This window comes from Halichoerus grypus, chromosome 14 (genome assembly GCF_964656455.1).
Source record: "Halichoerus grypus chromosome 14, mHalGry1.hap1.1, whole genome shotgun sequence".
Taxonomy (NCBI): Eukaryota; Metazoa; Chordata; class Mammalia; order Carnivora; family Phocidae; genus Halichoerus; species Halichoerus grypus.
In genome coordinates, this window is record NC_135725.1 from 24264868 (window position 1) to 24282360 (window position 17493).

Consider the following 17493-nt stretch of genomic DNA (forward strand, 5'->3'; position numbering starts at 1 on the left):
GCACAAAGAGTAACAGTATAAAAAATGTTTTCATTATTCAAATAAGTGAGGATAACAAAGAAAAACAGTGTGAGCTGTTATGAGCCTACCTCCTACTCCAGGCCCCAAATTTGGCGCAGATGAACTCTGCCCGGAAGTGCCACTGGCAGCACTCCCAGCAGTGCCCCCCACAGCACTGGTGGTCCCACTGGAAGCCGATGAACTCTGGGAAGCCTGCGGAGCCCATGGATTGGGTAATGGATCTCTATTTTCTGTACGGGAAGGTTGACTACCTTCACCTGAGGATGTATTGCTCACTAGGGAAGCAAATGGATTACCACCAAACTGTAATAAAAGACACAAAAATCATAAAGAATAAGCTTTTGTTTTAAATTAGATACAGAACTCTTTTTTGAATGAAAACTGTATTCCCCATATAAAGGTACCCTTCAATCACACACATATTTGTGTTAAAACAGGAAGTACCCTTTGGCCTACGCCCTAGGGGCCTGCATTATCACCTGTTCTTGTGCAGCACTCAGCATTGGTTCCTGAATATCTGTGTACATGCGCCGTAAAGCATTGTATCCCCCTGGGATGCTTTCTAGGTTGCTCAAGGCTCGGTCCTGGTTTCTCATCATTTCCTGCATCATTGCCGGATTCCTGGCAAGTTCCAATGTCTGTGAAAAAGATATCCATATAAGGCACTGAAATACACATGAATTAATTTAGCTATTCACCACTACAGCTGATTTGTTTACAAGTTTTCTAACTATGAATTAGCAGTCTTCAATAATTAAATCGGAAACTTATTTCCAATAATTCCTGCTGGATGTCACCTCAATCTAACATTCAAATAACACCAAGAAAGAAGCACTCTGTTGTGAATGAATGCCCATCTCCTGAATTGGATTCTTTTTGTTTCTTAAATCTGCAAAATAACTGTTTACAGTGATCTTTAAAATACAGCAGAAAATTCAAATTTCAAATAGTCCAAATTAGTGTGTTGTTGAGTTTTCCTGAACAAATACCATTATTTCTTTTTGTAGCTTAGCCATCTACAAAAGGCAAGCTCCTTAAGCACAGAAAATTGAGAACTAAGTATATAATTCTTTAGCTAAGTGAGCTGAAAGAACTTTCCACATACTTGTCTCATAATATCTGGATTATTCAGCATATGACTAATTTCTGGATTTCTCTGAATCAACTGCTGCATTTGCGGATTGGCCATAATTAACTGCCTCATCAGGTCAGGATTTGAGAGCATGCTCTGGACAAAGGGATTCTCCATAATCTGGACCATCATTTCAGGATTGGACATAAGTTGCCGCTGCATCTGGCTTTGTAGTTCAGAGAAGTTAGTAGTATTCAAACCCAAGCTACTCAGACCTGCAAGCCCTCCAAGGCCACCTAAGAAGATAAAGGGAAAAGACACATAAATAAAAGTCAGAAATTTTATCATTAATATGACTGTGCTAAAATATGAAAATGCAAAAATAGTGACTCAATAGTCCCATTATGGAAAACCACTTGTTTTTAAAGACTTTATTTGAGAGAGAGAGAGAGAGAGAGAGAGAGAGAGAGCGGGAGGGGGGAGGGGCAGAAGGAGAGGGAGAAGCAGGCTTCCCCCTGAGCAGGGAGCCTGATGTGGGACTCGATCTCAGGACCCTGGGATCATGACCTGAGCCAAAAACAGACGCTTAACTGACTGAGCCACCCAGGTGCCCTAGAAAACCATTTTAAAGCACACAGAATTCCTATTACTTTTAAAAATACATGTTTGATTTCTGTAATTAGTATTAGCCAAAAATCCACTCACTTTGATATTTAAGTTTAAATAATAAAACCAACTAAAATACGTATTTCCTGTGTGGCTCAGTTGGTTAAATGTCTGCCTTTGGCTCAGGTCATGATTCCACCAGGGTCCTGGGATCGAGTCCCACATGGGGCTCCTTGCTCAGCAGGGAGTCTGCTTCTCCCTCTCCCTCTGCCTGCCACTCCCCCCGCTTGTGCTGACAAATACATAAATAAAATCTTTAAAAATATATACTTTAAATATGTATTTCCTACGTGTGATATAATACAATATATTTTTGGTCTTTGTCCCAGATTCCTGGCACAGAGCTCCTAAAAGCCTTAGAAGTTCCCGAGTAAAGGGAGTGTCTTTTGTTCTACATTACAAGCCCCTTTAGATCACACTTCATTTATGCCAATTAATTACTTAGTGTGGGGCACCTAGATAGCCTCCGGATGGGTGATCACCAAAAAGACCAAGTGACAAAAGAGTTGGTACTTCTAGCTCCACCCACCAACCTCCAGGAAGGGGAGGAAAAAGAGCTAGATTAGAGATTGAGCTATGTAAAAACTCTTGAGCAATGAGATTCAGAAAACTTTCATGTTGGTGAACACTTCTAGGGCATGGGAACTCTGCACTCTCCTACACCCCCATTTCTTGCCCTATGCTTCTCTTCCATTTGTTTATTTCTAATAAACTGGTAAACATAAGTAGTGTTTTCCTGAATCTTGTGAGCTATTCTAGCAAATTATCAAATGTGGAGGGTAACTATGGGACCCCCCAATTTATAGCCTGCAGGTCAAAACACATGGTCCAGTACCTAGACTGGTATCTGAAGGAGAGGCAGTCTTGGGGGACTGAATGACACACTTTTAAATCTATGGGATCGGACACTAACTCCAGGGAGGTACTGTCAGAACTGAACTACGGGACACCCAGATGGTGTTGGAGGGTTGGCTGGTGTCACAGAGATACCCTAGAACATGCCCTCTCAAAGAAAAGATGAAAAATATGTACTGGGTTATACTTCTTTTTCCAGACCAGCTAGTAGAATTCACCTATAAACTCTAGTTAGAACAGAGCTGCTGCTGATCAAGGAGAGAAAAGGCCAGGACATACAATGGAAACAGATGTCGCTTTGGAGGAATTAAGTCATGGAAAAACCTAACAGATCCAAGATGATTGAGTGATTATCATAAAATGTTAACTGTCAAAATTACATAACCAACCAAATGCATTCATTCAAGTAACGACAGGGAATAACTACATAGAGAAGAGGTATGGAAAGAGATTTAGCGGGGAAGAGGTTGTAGTTCAAGGGGCAAGAGAAGAGTTTTTTTATTTGTTTTCCTTATTTACTGGGCACTTTCTAATAGGCCAAGGACTGTGCTACCCACATAGGGAATAACATGATAAGAAACAAGTACTACATACAGAACTCAATGTAGTGGGAAGGCAGACAAAGAAAACAAATACAGAATAAGTACTTTAATAGAAATAGTCACAAGATACTATGGTGATGTAGTACCTAAGTGGGATGGCTACTTTCCTAAGATGACACTTAATGAGTATAGGGAATGAATAGGCTGGCAAGAAATGGGAAGGACTGGAAGAAAGATTTAATAGTAAGCACAACAAACATTATATACAAAAAGCATAGAGATAAATAGGACTACTGATGTGTTCCTGAAATCACAAAAAATTCAGTCTGACTAGAATGGCAGATAGCAGTGCTCACCAAACATTCCACGTGCAGCCTTTTATTTCTTATGCAGTTGGACAGACCCATGTGACTAGTTATGACCAAAGGACTGCAAGAAATGCGTCACTTCTGGCCAAAGTACAGAATGTCCAGCTTGAGACTCCTGGCTATCTCTTCTGCCATGTCCCAAGTGATGTAGCTACAAGATGGCAGGATTCCATTAGCCTGAGTCCCTGAGGACTGACCATGTAGATGGGGGCTTCACTGCAGAATGAAGGAAAGCTTTGGAGCAAGAAATTAAGCTTTGTGGTAAGAAGCTACTGAGTTTGAGGTAGATAACCTAATAAAACTGCTGAGCTGTGTTAAGAAATGAGAATGGAGAGGTAGGCAAAAGCTAAATCATAAAGTCTTGACAGATTTTAAGCACAACAGTCACTTCAGATGTTCTTATTCTAGTAACAGTATAGAAATGACTCAGAGTAAACATTACAGATTTTTAAAAAGTCAAGGAACTGCATCAAGGAAGTGACAACAGGGAATATTTGCAAGGGATGGGATAGAGAAGAGCTATGGAGAGATTTAGTGGGGAAGAGGCAGTAGTTTGAGGGGCAAGGTAAGAGTTTCTGCATTTGTTTTCTTTTGCTTTCTGAAGAGACACACACAGGCTAAAGTACTAGAGAACATCAAGTGATATCAAAGAGGAGAGCTGAATAAAGACATGGAGTTCACAACAAGTGCTCTGGGCTGAGGTACAGATTTGAGAATCACCAAGATACAGGAGGAAGATAATGTCCTAACAAGAAGAAAGACAAGGCAGTACTCTGGGGAACAATACCAATCAAAAGAAAAGAAACCCATAAATGAGACAGAAAGAAAAAGCCAGAAAATTAACCAGGGAAAAACAGTAACAGGAGTTAATAGGAAGAAAATTTCAAGGACAGACTGGTAAGCACTGAGAGAAACTGAATTAAAACAAAAATGTGTCCACTAAATTTGGCAAGCCAAGAGGTCAATAGTGACCTTACCAAATGAATTTTCAATGAAGTGATGGGGAAAAAAACAGCACAGCAAACTTAGTGAAAGGGAAATACAGACAGAAAAAGGAAAATGCCTCTTCCAAAGACAGCTAAGAAGAGAAGCAAAGGAACGGGTGATGGTGGGATTCTGTAGCTTTTATACATGGGCTGGGCCTTCATGAGAAGAGGCACCAAAAAAGAAAAGCTAACTATATAGGGTAAATGGGAATAAATGATGAAGAAAAGCAACTGAGATAGGAGGGGATAGGAATGAGACTGGAAATGGAAGGAAATGGGGGAGATGTATGGCCTGAGACAAATTAACTAAAAGCTTGTCTGGGCTTCAATTTCTTTGCCTATAAAATGAGAGAAGAGAATTGCCTATAAAATGAGGGAAGAGGGAAGAGATTTACTTCAACAATACCTTTCATGACTCTGAACATTAAATCATTTCATCCTAATCTCTCCAGATTGTTCATGTCAATAATTCTGCCATCTAAAATTTACCAAAAGAGATACATTTACCCTAAGATCATTCTAGAAAACAAAAGCAGCAAAAATGTAAAAATTAAAAAAAAAAAAAAAAAGGAAATGTGAATCCCTGCCATACCCTAAAAGGTTTCCAACATAGTTGGCACAGTAGAACTAAATTACTAAAAAACTTTTTCTGGAAGGAAGGGAAGGTATGATCCTTGATGTACAAACTGTACATATTTTTTTAAATGTCATTTCAAAGTACTATTATACGACTTAAGAACTGAAAGAAGCATCGAACCATCTAGCTGTCTAGTTGAAGTGTCTGTCAGTTTCAGAATACTCCTTTTCCTCAGCAAAACCTTCCCCAGAACCTCACTATAAAGCTGATACAAGAGAAGTGGTTGGGCTGATGCACTCGCTCCTAGGCCCCAGCCCTCCACTGTGTGTTCAAGACACTAATGGAAGTCTGAGTCCTTCGTTTTACAGATCAGAAAATATATTCAGGGGGTTAGCTCAGCTTACAATCAACAGTTAGCTAATCTTCGTCAGATTCAATGATGTGGTAAGTCAGACCAGGTACACATATGCTACATCTCTTTGATTATTTTTTTAAAAAAAGTGCCACTAATTTATCACTTATTAAATGTGAATGTAAGCTAACCAAGCACATCTGTATTCCCAAATACTTCCTTAACACCTATAATTGAAGAAATAAGCTACAGACGTAATAACTGTTGTTGCTGTGGAAGTGACTTAATGTTTAATTCTATCATTTTATCCAAAACCACCCGGGTGAAAAGGAGTTTTTTTTCCTATCCATGTAAAATAATTAAAGACACTTACCTAAACCAAAAGGGTTGCTAGTGGCAGAACCAGATGTGGAGTTAGTACTAGGAGCTGAGGATGTGGTAACGTTGCTTCCACTGGTATTTGTTTGCTGAGCTGAATGATCCTGAGGCCTAGGAAAAATAACCGAATCATGGTATAAACAGTGGAGCTAATTATTTTTAAAAGAACCTCTGAAATTCCAGAATTCTCAGAAATAAAAGTGTAAGTTTTCAGACCAATTCAAATTGTCATAAGGTAAATACCCTGAGATAACTAAGCATTAAATATAAAGAAGCATAGCAAAATCCTATACAAGTTAAACTGTACTTCAACTGCCCCCCACCTCCAGTATAGGTACATAAATATTTCACTACTTTCAATCATAATGATAATGTAAGATATGGAGATGGGTCACCCCAGAGAAGAGAAATCAATGACTAGTCACACCCACAAAGCTTGACTATATAAGCAATTTTTTTTTATCTACCCCCTTCTAAGTTCTTGAGGATTGGGGGCAGTTCTACTCAGCCTCTTGGAATTGTTAAAAGTAAAATATAAAAAGACATCACCAAAAGCAAACTAAGAAATCAATACCAGTAATAACTTGTATTAATTACTTAATATTATCTTTAGGTAAAAAAATAGAGATACTTTATTGGAAACCCCTTCCATCTCATACCAGTTAAGAGTTCTGAATCTCACTGCTTCTTTCATTGATTCTAAGATGTACATTTTTTCATTATAACATTTCTGAAATCAAGATCTGTCTTACAATTGCTGACAACCAGGCACCAACTGTCATGCCTATGCATATGTATTCTGTAGGACTTCAACTAAGTGATTATACCGACATGCTGTGCTATTTAATAGCACATAAAATGTCTTCAGGAGGGGCACCTGGGTGACTCAGTCAGTTAAGCATCTGCCTTCGGCTCAGGTCATGATCCTGGGGTCCTGGGATTGAGCCCCGCATCAGGCTTTCTGCTCAGTGGGGAGTCTGCTTCTGCCTCTCCCTCTGCCCTTCCCCCTGCTCATGCTCGCTCTCTCTCAAATAAAATCTTAAAAAAAAAAAGTCTTCAGGAAGATTTCACTATTAATTGGTACTAATAAAGTTACTGTGTATACAGAAAAGCATAAGAACAGGAACAGAAGGAATGAATTTTGTGTCAGGGAAACAACTATTTGCTGTTGGGGGAAAACCAGCATAAAACTTTGCAGAATGGGTGTCAGTGGCTTGGAAGAAACTCCTGGAGAAAATACTGTAGCACTCTTTTATGAAATGCTGCACCACAAACTCTCAACAGTAGAGTTTCATCACATATGCAAAAACATGAATACTTACGATGAAGTCAAAACGTGATTCAAAAGAATCACTCAATGTGAAGCAGTGTTAGGAAGACTTTAACCAATTTATTTCATGTATATTTTCTTTGTAGGTATGCATAAGAGTTATATCCAAAAGTTAAGTCTAAAGGAGCTCTTTCACTAAATATAGAATAAAAATTTCAAGTGAAAAGAAAACGTAACAGTTTGTCAGTATTTTTTATTAGTGATACACAATATGAAGGTGTCTCTTAAAAACTGATAATGAAGGGCACCTGAGTGGCTCAGCTGGTTAAGCGTCTGCCTTAGGCTCAGGTCATGATCCCAGGGTCCTGGGATAGAGCCCTGCACCTGGCTCCCTGCTCAGCGGGGAGCCTGCTTGTCCCTCTACCTCTGCCCCACCCCACTTGTGTTCGCTCACGCTCTCTCAAATAAATAAAACCTTAAAAAAAATTGATAATGAAATATGGCTACTCATTTATGGTTTATCAAGGAGATGAGTCACCTTTGATCTTGTCCAAAAATCTCCCTAAAACAAAAAGCATCGCTAAAACATACTAATTTGCTTATCCTATAATGCAAATAATTTAGAATTGACTTAATTTAGAAATATGACTTAATACTGATGAACTCCTTAAAATACCAAATGTGTAAGCATCAGCATTACTGAATCATTTGTTTTTTTTTTTAACTTGTTACCAACAACAAATAAATGAATTTTTATCTATTTAAGTATTAATGGCAGAGAAAGCCATGTAAAGCCAAAACTGGTTATTTTTTTTTTTAAGATTTTATTTATTTATTTGAGAGAGAGCGTGCGCGCACATGTGAGCACAAGCAGGGTGAGGGGCAAAGGGAGAGGAAGAAGCAGACTCCCCACTGAGCAAGGAAGCCCAACGCGGGGCTCAATCCCACAACCCTGAGATCACGACCTGAGCAGAGGCAGACGCTTAACCAACTGAGCCACCCAGGCGCCCCAAGACTGGTTTTTTTTTTTAAAAGATATACAGTTGACTCTTGAACAACAAAGATTTGAACTACAGAGGTCCAATTATACTTGGATTTTTTTTTTCAATAAAGACAGGACACTACTATAAATGTATTTTCCTTATGATTTTTTTTTTAAGATTTTATTTATTTATTTGAGAGAGAGAAAGAGAGAGCGTGAGAGGGGAGAGTGTCAGAGGGAGAAGCACACTCTCCGCTGAGCCGGGAGCCCGGTGCGGGACTTGATCCTGGGACTCCAGGATCATGACCTGAGCTGAAGGCAGTCGCTTAACCTACTGAGCCATCCAGGCACCCTCCTTATGATTTCTTAATAACATTTTTCTCTAGCTTATAGTATGAAAACAGTATATAATATGTATAACATATAAAATATGTATTAATCAATTGTTTACATTACCAGCAAGGGAAACTTCCACTCAACAGTAGGCTAGAGTAGTTCAGTTTGGGGGGAAGTCCAAAGGTATACTCAGATTTTTGACTACATGGGGATTGGTGCCCCTAACACCTGCATTATTCAAGGGTTAATTGTATAAACATTTATTCACAGTTTAAAGCTCTAGGTCTTCTAAAAACATACCTGTTTTGTGTTTTGATGACAAGGTGAACAGTAAGTCCATCATGAATTCCATGCTGACTCAAAGTATCTTGATCTTTTAAAATTTTTCCAGCAAATATCAACACAAGTTGGTCAGTATGTGATTTGAAACGTTTAGAAATTTCTTCCTTGAACTAAATAACATAAAAATAAAATAATTATTACAGGTGTTTGCATAACACCATCTAGTCTAGTTTCTACTAGTACTTCAAAAAGGCCCCTACTACAGATATTACAATTCAAACAATATAAATAAACATCTTTTCTGTGTCAGTATCTTAATCATAGTGGGAAATGAGTATAACATTTCACTCATCTCCAACACTAAGGTTGTATTATAAGTACGCATGTCCTATATATTCAACTTTCTGTGAAGGCCTGAAAACTCATTTCTTCCCAATATCCTTGTTCTTTTTGTATCAATGGTGCTAGCAATAGTTCAAGCCATACATAGCTGCTACCACGTTTACAATAATCTATGCCTCAGCTTTCCATCTCCAGTCCTGCTCCATTCTAGTTGAATACATATACAGCCAACCTCGTATTCTTGGCCTGTTATACTTACTTTCTTCCCCACATTTTTCATTCAACATTCATTAACAAGAAAACTACACACACACACACACACACACACACACACACACACACACACATGGTATTATCCACATGCAGAGATACAAACCAAAAATCTTTCCTTGAAGGACAGCAACGAAAGAGTTAGTCAAGTAAACCACAAAGTACGGAGGAAGCACAAGGGCAATTAAAGAAAGCTTTCCAATGAAAACTAAAGAAAGATTAGGAAGTAGCCAAGAAAACCTGAAGAAAGGCTTTCCAGGGACAAGAATAACATGCAAAAACAGAGAAAAGATCTTCATACTATTAAAAAAACCTTATTTATTCCATGTTAGATCAGTGTTTTCTCCTATCTTTATCACAAGCACCTGTATGCTTAGGCCTATTCCACCCTCCAAATCAGGAAATCTCAGAGTAGGCCAAGGAATCTATGTTAACAGACTACCTCAGAGGATCAGTCCAAATTCAGAAAAGTATCACATCTTAAACCACTCCACCCTAATGCCCTACAGAAATGGGTCTCAATAGATGAAGGCACTATTACCAAGGGAATGTTTTGGAAATAGAAAGGGGTACGTTTGGTTGTCATAATAAGTAGGAAGACACATTAAATAATATCTGAGATTTTATAAAATCTTGCAGAAGGCAGGGAAGGGGAATTGTAGACAGATATAAATAAAACAAGACAGACTATATGTCAATCATTGTTGAAAATGAGAAGTGCATGAAAGTTCATCACACTCTACCTTTGCGTATGAATGAAATTTTCCATAATCAAGTTACAACACTCAGTGTAAGCAACTGTTTGTTGTTTTTTAATCATAAAGATAATGCAAAATATGGGACGCCTGGGTGGCTCTGTCGTTAAGCGTCTGCCTTCAGCTTGGGTCATGATCCCAGGGTCCTGGGATCGAGCCCCGCATCGGGCTCCCTGCTCGGCAAGAAGCCTGCTTCTCCCTCTCCCGCTCCCCCTGCTTGTGTTCCCTCTCTCGCTGTGTCTCTGTCAAATAAATAAATAAAATCTTAAAAAAAAAAAAAAAAAGATAATGCAAAATAATGCTACAGTAAATATTTTGGAGCTTTTCCATCTGAGCTCTCCTTCCTTTATCTAAAAATATGTCCTTTTTATCTAAGGTAACAATTTCCAAATAACTACAAAATCTTTGTAAAACACCATTTGATAATATCCTATAGAGAGAGGCCAATCAATAATTTAACCATTCTATTACTGACATGTCATTTCTCCCTTTGGTAGCTACTAGTAAGAGTAACAATGTAATGAGTAGTCAGAATACATGGTTCTCTATTTTTCTATTTTCTTTTTTTTTTTTTAAGATTTTATTTATTTGAAAAAGAAAGTGAGCGAGCACAATCAGGAGAGAGGCAGAGGGAGAAGCAGACTCCCTGCTGAGCAGGGAGCCCAACTCGGGACTCGATCCCACAACCCTGAGATCATGACCTGAACCAAAGGCAGACGCTTAACCAACTGAGCCACCCAGGAGCCCCAGAACACATGGCTTTCTAAGGACTGAATGAGATGTATGTAAAATGTAAACATCAAACACACTGATGGTGGTCAATAAATTGGAGCTAATGCAATGCCAGCTCTTTTAATCCTCAATAACTCTGAGGTAGATGGGTTTTAATCCTATTTCAGATACAGAAACAAAGATAGGTTCAATATGTCCCTCTCCATGACATGCTAATAAACTCCCCGGTTAGGATTCAAACCTAAGTCTAACATCAAGGACCAATCCACCCAGATAAACTATAATCTGTTTCATATGTAAAATGAGATTAATTTAAATCTAAATGTGTTTTCCTAACCTTAAAGAAAACATTTTCAGAATCTTTAATATCCCTCATGTCATTCCGAAATAAATGATTTAATTGTCTAACCTATAATTATATTGCATTTTAGCGTATTTTAAGATCTGAAGGTAAAATGCCAAAGAAACACATCTACTCTTATATCCTGTTAAATCCCCACTAAAATAGTAAAGGATTTTTTAATGCTTTATGGAAGTATAACATATACTTCCATATAATTTGCCCATTTAAGGTGTACAGTTCAATGGTTTTCAGTATATTCACAGATATGTGCAATCACAAGTCAATTTTAGAAAATTTTATCTTCTCTAAAAGAAACTAACACCCTTTAGCTATTACCTCCCTATTCGCCCATCACTGCAACCCTTAAGAAACCACTAATCTATCTTCTTTCTCTACAGATTTCCCTATGCTTGACATTTCACATAAATGCAATTATATAATATGTGGTCTTTGTAACTGGCTTCTTTTATTTAGCATAATGTTTTCAAGGTTCACCCATGTTGTAGCATGTATCAGTACTTCCTTACTTTTTATGGCCAAAAACTATTCCATTACATGGATATACAACATTTTGTTTAGCCATTCATCAACTGATGGACATCTGCGTTGTTTCCACCTTTGGGCTCTTATAAATAATGTTGCTATAAACATTCATATACAAGTTTTGGTGTGGACATAGGTTTTCATTTCTCTTTGGTATATATCTAGATGTAGAATTACTGGGTCATATGTATCTCTTCATTTAACCACTTGAGGAATCACCAAAATGTTATTCTAAGCGGCTGTACCATTGTACATTCGCACCAGCAGTACATAAGGGTTCCAATCTCTCCATATCCTCACCAATATTTATTATCCAACTTTTTAATTATAGCCATCCTAGTGGTTTTGATTTGCATTCCCTTGATAGTTAATGACATTGAATATCTGTTCATGTGCTTATTTGTATATCTTCTTTGGAGAACTACTTATTCAGATTCTTCACCTTTTTTTATATTGGTTTGTCTTTTTATTATTGAGTTACAAAAATTCTTTTTTTTAAGTTTCATTTATTTAAGTAATCTCTACACCCAATGTGGGGCTCGACTCAAAACGCCAAGATCAAGAGTTGTGTGCTCTTCTGACTAAGCCAGCCAGGCACCCCTCAAAAATTCTTTATATATTCCAGATACAAATCTCTTTCAGGGATAGGATTAGCAAAAAGAGATGACAGAACAAACTGAGACCTTTTAATCTCAACTGGAACAAAATTTTAAAGCTGGACATCACATGGACACCTGATCAATTAATTTAGCAGACCCAAGAGAACCGAATCCTAAACTGGCAATGCAGAAAGCTAATCACTAATTAAATCCCCAGAATCTGCAAAATACCCAGAAGACGCAATACTGTAAGGCTGAGGGCAGGGGGTCATGAGCTGAGAGATGCTTAAGGTCTAAAACAAAGAGGACTACTTGAAAGTCTCAGAAGCAGACATATCCTCACTTCACACTAAGCAAACAGTTGCCCCTCCTCAAACCTGACAAAAGATTAGAGGATTTTTTCTTCTCTTGAAAGGGAACAGAGAGGGGCGCCTGGGTGGCTCAGTCGTTAGGCATCTGCCTTTGGCTCAGGTCATGATCCCAGGGTCCTGGGATCGAGCCCCACATCGGGATCCCTGCTCCTCAGGAAGCCTGCTTCTCCCTCTCCCACTCCGCCTTCTTGTGTTCCCCCTCTCGCTGTGTCTCTCTCTGTCAAATACATAAATTAAAAAATCTTAAAAAAAAAAAAAAGAAAGAAAGGAAACAGAGAGTCTCTGGACTAAACACCCAAGGCACAATGAAAGCAAGAGTGTAATACCAAAATGAAGAAAATTAAGAAAACACAGACATACTAGATGCTGAGCCTTTACCCCTTCACCCCACATCTATCAAACAGAACACTGGCAGGGGGCCTTCACCATCGGGCAGGAAGGCTATAATATTATAGTGTCTCCAAGGAGAATCTAACCATCCTAAAAGAAAAATACTTAAAGATATGGATGTAAGAGTTTTTCCCAGGCACCCTAGAACAGTGATACCCAACAGGGATGGGTGCCTCCCTCTATCCACCCCAGGAAGCATCTGGCAAAGTCTGAAGACATTTCTGCTTGTCACAACCACTGTCATCTGGTGGGTAGAGACCAGACATGCTGCTATACCTCCTACAATGCACAGGAATAGTCCCATCAACAAAGAACTATCCAATTCAAAGTGTCAATAATGACAAGGTTGCAAAACTGCCCTAGAGCTGTACTTCTCAAAATACTGTCCCCAGATGAGCAGCACTCACCATTACTAGGTTAACTTGGTAGAAATGCAAATTCTCAGTCCCCACCCCAGACGAACCAAATCAGAAACCCCAGGGATGGGGCCTAGTAATCTATGTTTAACAAGCCTCCCAGGTAATTCTGATGCACACTAAAATTTAAGGACCACTACCTGCTCTAAGTATAACAACAAATATTCCCCCAAAATGAAGATGATAAAGGAACATATTAAAGGTCTTCAAAAGAATACAACCACACACACACACACACACACACACACACACACACACACACAGTCCTGAACAAACAAGTTGCTAAGGAGGAAAAAAGCAGAGAAGAACCTGTAGATGAAACTAAAACTTTTTTTTTTTTTTAAGTAGCTCCATGCCCAGCATGGAGCCCAAGGCAGGGCTTCAACTCATGACCCTGAAATCAAGACCTGAGCTGAGATCAAGAGTCAGATGCTTAACCAACTGAGCCACCCAGGCGCCCTGAAAACGAAACTTTTTAAGTACACATGGAGCTGTCACCAAGACAGACCATAAACTGGAGAACAGAAAAACCTTAGAAATTTAAAATAACTGAAATCATATAAATATATTCCCTGACAATTTGGAATTATACTAAAAATCAGTAACAGAAGATATCAGGAAAATTTCCAAGTTAAACAATTACTCCTAAATAATTCATGGGTCAAAAAGGAAGTCTTGAGTATAAATTAGAAAGAAAGTATTTCCAACTAAATGAAAATGAAGCTACAATATGTCAAAATTTGTGAGATTCGGCTAAAGCAATGCCTAGGGAAATTTATAGTATTGAAGGCTTATATTTAAGAAGAAAGATCACAATCTGTTTTAACCTTTAGAAACTCAAGGAGCAAATGAAACCCAAACAAGGAATTAGTATTAAAAAAAGCAGAAATCAACAAAATAAAAACAGAACAAGAGAAAAATCTTTTCAAATATCAGTAAAATTGATAAACCTCTAGCTAGACTGAACAAGAAAAAACAGCAAGACATGTATTAACAATATCAGGAACAAGGGAGGGGAAAGACTACAGACTTCATGAACAGTAAAAGGATAAGGGATACTCCACACATATATATGTGACAACTTTGATGAAATGAGTCAGTTTCTTGAGTCTAGCTATCAGAACTCATTCAATCTCTTTTGAAAATACAAGTGGGAACAATTCTCATTTCATGAGGACAATACTACCCTGATAACCAAAGCAAGAAAACAAAGTAGAAGAAAACTACAGACCAATATCCCTCAGGAACACAGATGTAGAAATCCTCCATAAAAATACCAGCAAATCAAATCCAGCACTATACAGAGATACAAGAGGTTAAGCCAACATTTGAAAATAAATGTAATTTATATCAACACACAAAGGAAGAAAAACCATACAATCTTATGAGTCAATAGTAAAAAAGCATGTGACAACATTCATTCATGATGAAAGTCTCAGCAAATTAGGAATAAAAGGGAACTACTTAGACCTGATAAAGTGCATCAAGGAAATATGTGCAGTTAACATCATACTTAATGGTGAATGCCTTCCCACTAATATCAGGAACAAAGCAAAGATATTACCCCCAATACACCACCACCACCCCACTCTACTCAACATGGTACTCAAAATCCCAGTCAATGTGACAAGGCAGGAAAAGAAATAAAGGCATAGATACTGGAAAAGAAAAAAAAGAAACAAGAAACTTATTGGTCACTTGCAATGCCTTATCTACATTCCACTTCAAAAATTAATGTTTTTAAGCAAATGAGAAACAAGCCAGACTGAGTGAAAATATTTGCAAAAGACATATGTGATAAAGGACTATTATCCAAAATACACAAAGGACTGGGGCACCTGGGTGGCTCAGTTGGTTAAGCAACTGCCTTCGGCTCAGGTCAGATCTCCGGGTCCTGGGATAGAGGCCCCATGTCAGTCTCCCTGCTCAGAGGGGAGTCTGCTTCTCCCTCGCCTCTGCCCCTTCCCTCTGCTCATGCTCTCTCTCTTGCTCTCAAATAAATAATATCTTTAAATATATATATATATACGAGGGGCGCCTGGGTGGCTCAGTCGTTAGGCGTCTGCCTTCAGCTCAGGTCATGATCTCAGGGTCCTGGGATCGAGCCCTGCATCGGGCTCCCCGCTCCACAGGAAGCCTGCTTCTCCCTCTCCCAGTTCCCCTGCTTGTGTTCCCTCTCTCGCTGTGTCTCTGTCAAATAAATAAATAAAATCTTTAAAATATATATATATGTATATATATATATGTGTGTGTGTATATATATATATACATATATATATATACACACACACACATACGAAGTGTATATATATATATATATATACATACACACACACATACGAAGAACTAAAACCCAGTAATAACAACCAATTAAACAACCTGATTTTAAAAATGTGGTGATGGGTATTAAAGAGGGCACGTTCTGCATGGAGCACTGGGTGTTATACGCGAACAATGAATCATGGAACACTGCATCAAAAACTAATGATGTAATATATGGTGATTAATATAACATAATAATAAAAGTAAAATTTAAAAAAAAAATGGGCAAAATACTTTAACAGACACCTCACCAAAAATTATATACAAAATGCAAACAAGCACATGAAAAGATTCTCCACATCCTGTATCATTAGGGAACTGAAAAATAAAACTAGGAGAACACACTACACTCTTAGATAGAATGTCCAAATCCAAAAAACAACACTAGATGCCAGAAAGGATGTAGAACAGGAACTCTCATTCATTGCTGATGAGGTACCATTTGATATACTTTGGAAGACAGTATGGCAGTTTTTTATAAAGCTCTTACCATTTGATCCAGCAATCACACTCCTTGGTATTTACCCAAAGAAGTTAAAAACTTATGTCCACACAAAAGGAGAAAATCAGGAGCTAAGTAGTATTAACAAATGATAAAAGTTGCAAACTTACGTCCACACAAAAACCTGCACACAGATGTTTATAGCAGTTTTATTCATTACTGTCAAGACTCAGAAGCAACCAAGATATTCTTTAGATGAATAAACAAACTGTGGAACATCCAGACAATGGAATATTACTCATATATATATATATATAACTGTGTGTGTGTGTACACATATATAAATAAAACCATGAAAACACAACAAGGAACCTTAAATACATATTACTAAGTCAGAGAAGTCAATCTGAAGAGTCCACATATTTTATAATTACAACTATATGACCTATATGACATTCTGGAAAAGGCAAAACTATGAGGATCAGTGGTTGCTAGGGATTAGGAAAGGCTGATGAATAGGCAGATACATATCATTAAACAAAAGTCAAAACCCAAAGAATGTAAAAACATCAAGAGTGTGTCTTAAACAATGGGGGGGGGTACTTGGGTGGCTCAGTTGGTTGGGCATCTGACTTCGTCTCAGGTCATGATCCCAGGGTCAGCAGAGTCTGCTTGTCCCTCTCCCTCTGCCCCTCCCCCCACTCGTGCTCTCTCTCAAATAAATTTTAAAAAAATCTTTAAAAAAGTGAAAAAGAGTGAATCTTAAATTATGGACTTTAGGTGATGATGTCCATCAATTATAACAAATGTACTACTATGGGGTGGTATGTTGATGGTATGGGAGGTGGGAGGATGTGGAGCAGGGGGTATGGAAACTCTGTACTCACCACTCAATTTGCTGTGAATCTAAAACTGCTCTAAAAAAATACAAGTCTTTTTTGAAAACAAAAAGATAAAATAAATTCATACTATCATTATGCTAAAAAATCATTTTGAGATAACAGGGAAATGTTGAACTGATGAAATTAAGGAATTATTCACTGCAAAGGCAGGATAATGTATTGCTTTTTAAAAAGGTCCTTATTTTTTTAGAGATACATGCTGAAGTACTAAGGGATGAAATGATATAATGCATGAGAGATGTATCAAAATGATGAGGAAGAAAGGGCAGGGCACCTGGGTGGCTCAGTTGGTTAGGCGTCTGCCTTCAGTTCAGGTCATGATCCCAGGGGTCCTGGGACCAAGCCCCACATGGAGCCTGCTTTTCCCTTTCCCTCTGCT

The 17493-nt window shown here is 38.2% G+C and overlaps 1 protein-coding gene across 2 annotated transcripts in view; it reads right to left on the minus strand.

The window, feature by feature from the left end:
* Positions 1-17493, minus strand: part of UBQLN1 (ubiquilin 1) — a 51472-nt gene that overhangs the window by 13893 nt on the left and 20086 nt on the right. For both annotated transcript variants that reach the window (XM_036090579.2, XM_036090578.2), the window contains exons 2-6: positions 8706-8857; positions 5813-5928; positions 1127-1389; positions 501-659; positions 90-324 (exon numbers count right to left, since the gene is read on the minus strand). In XM_036090579.2, coding sequence (XP_035946472.1) covers positions 90-324; positions 501-659; positions 1127-1389; positions 5813-5928; positions 8706-8857 — 925 coding nt within the window. The remainder of the gene's footprint in view (positions 1-89; positions 325-500; positions 660-1126; positions 1390-5812; positions 5929-8705; positions 8858-17493) is intronic.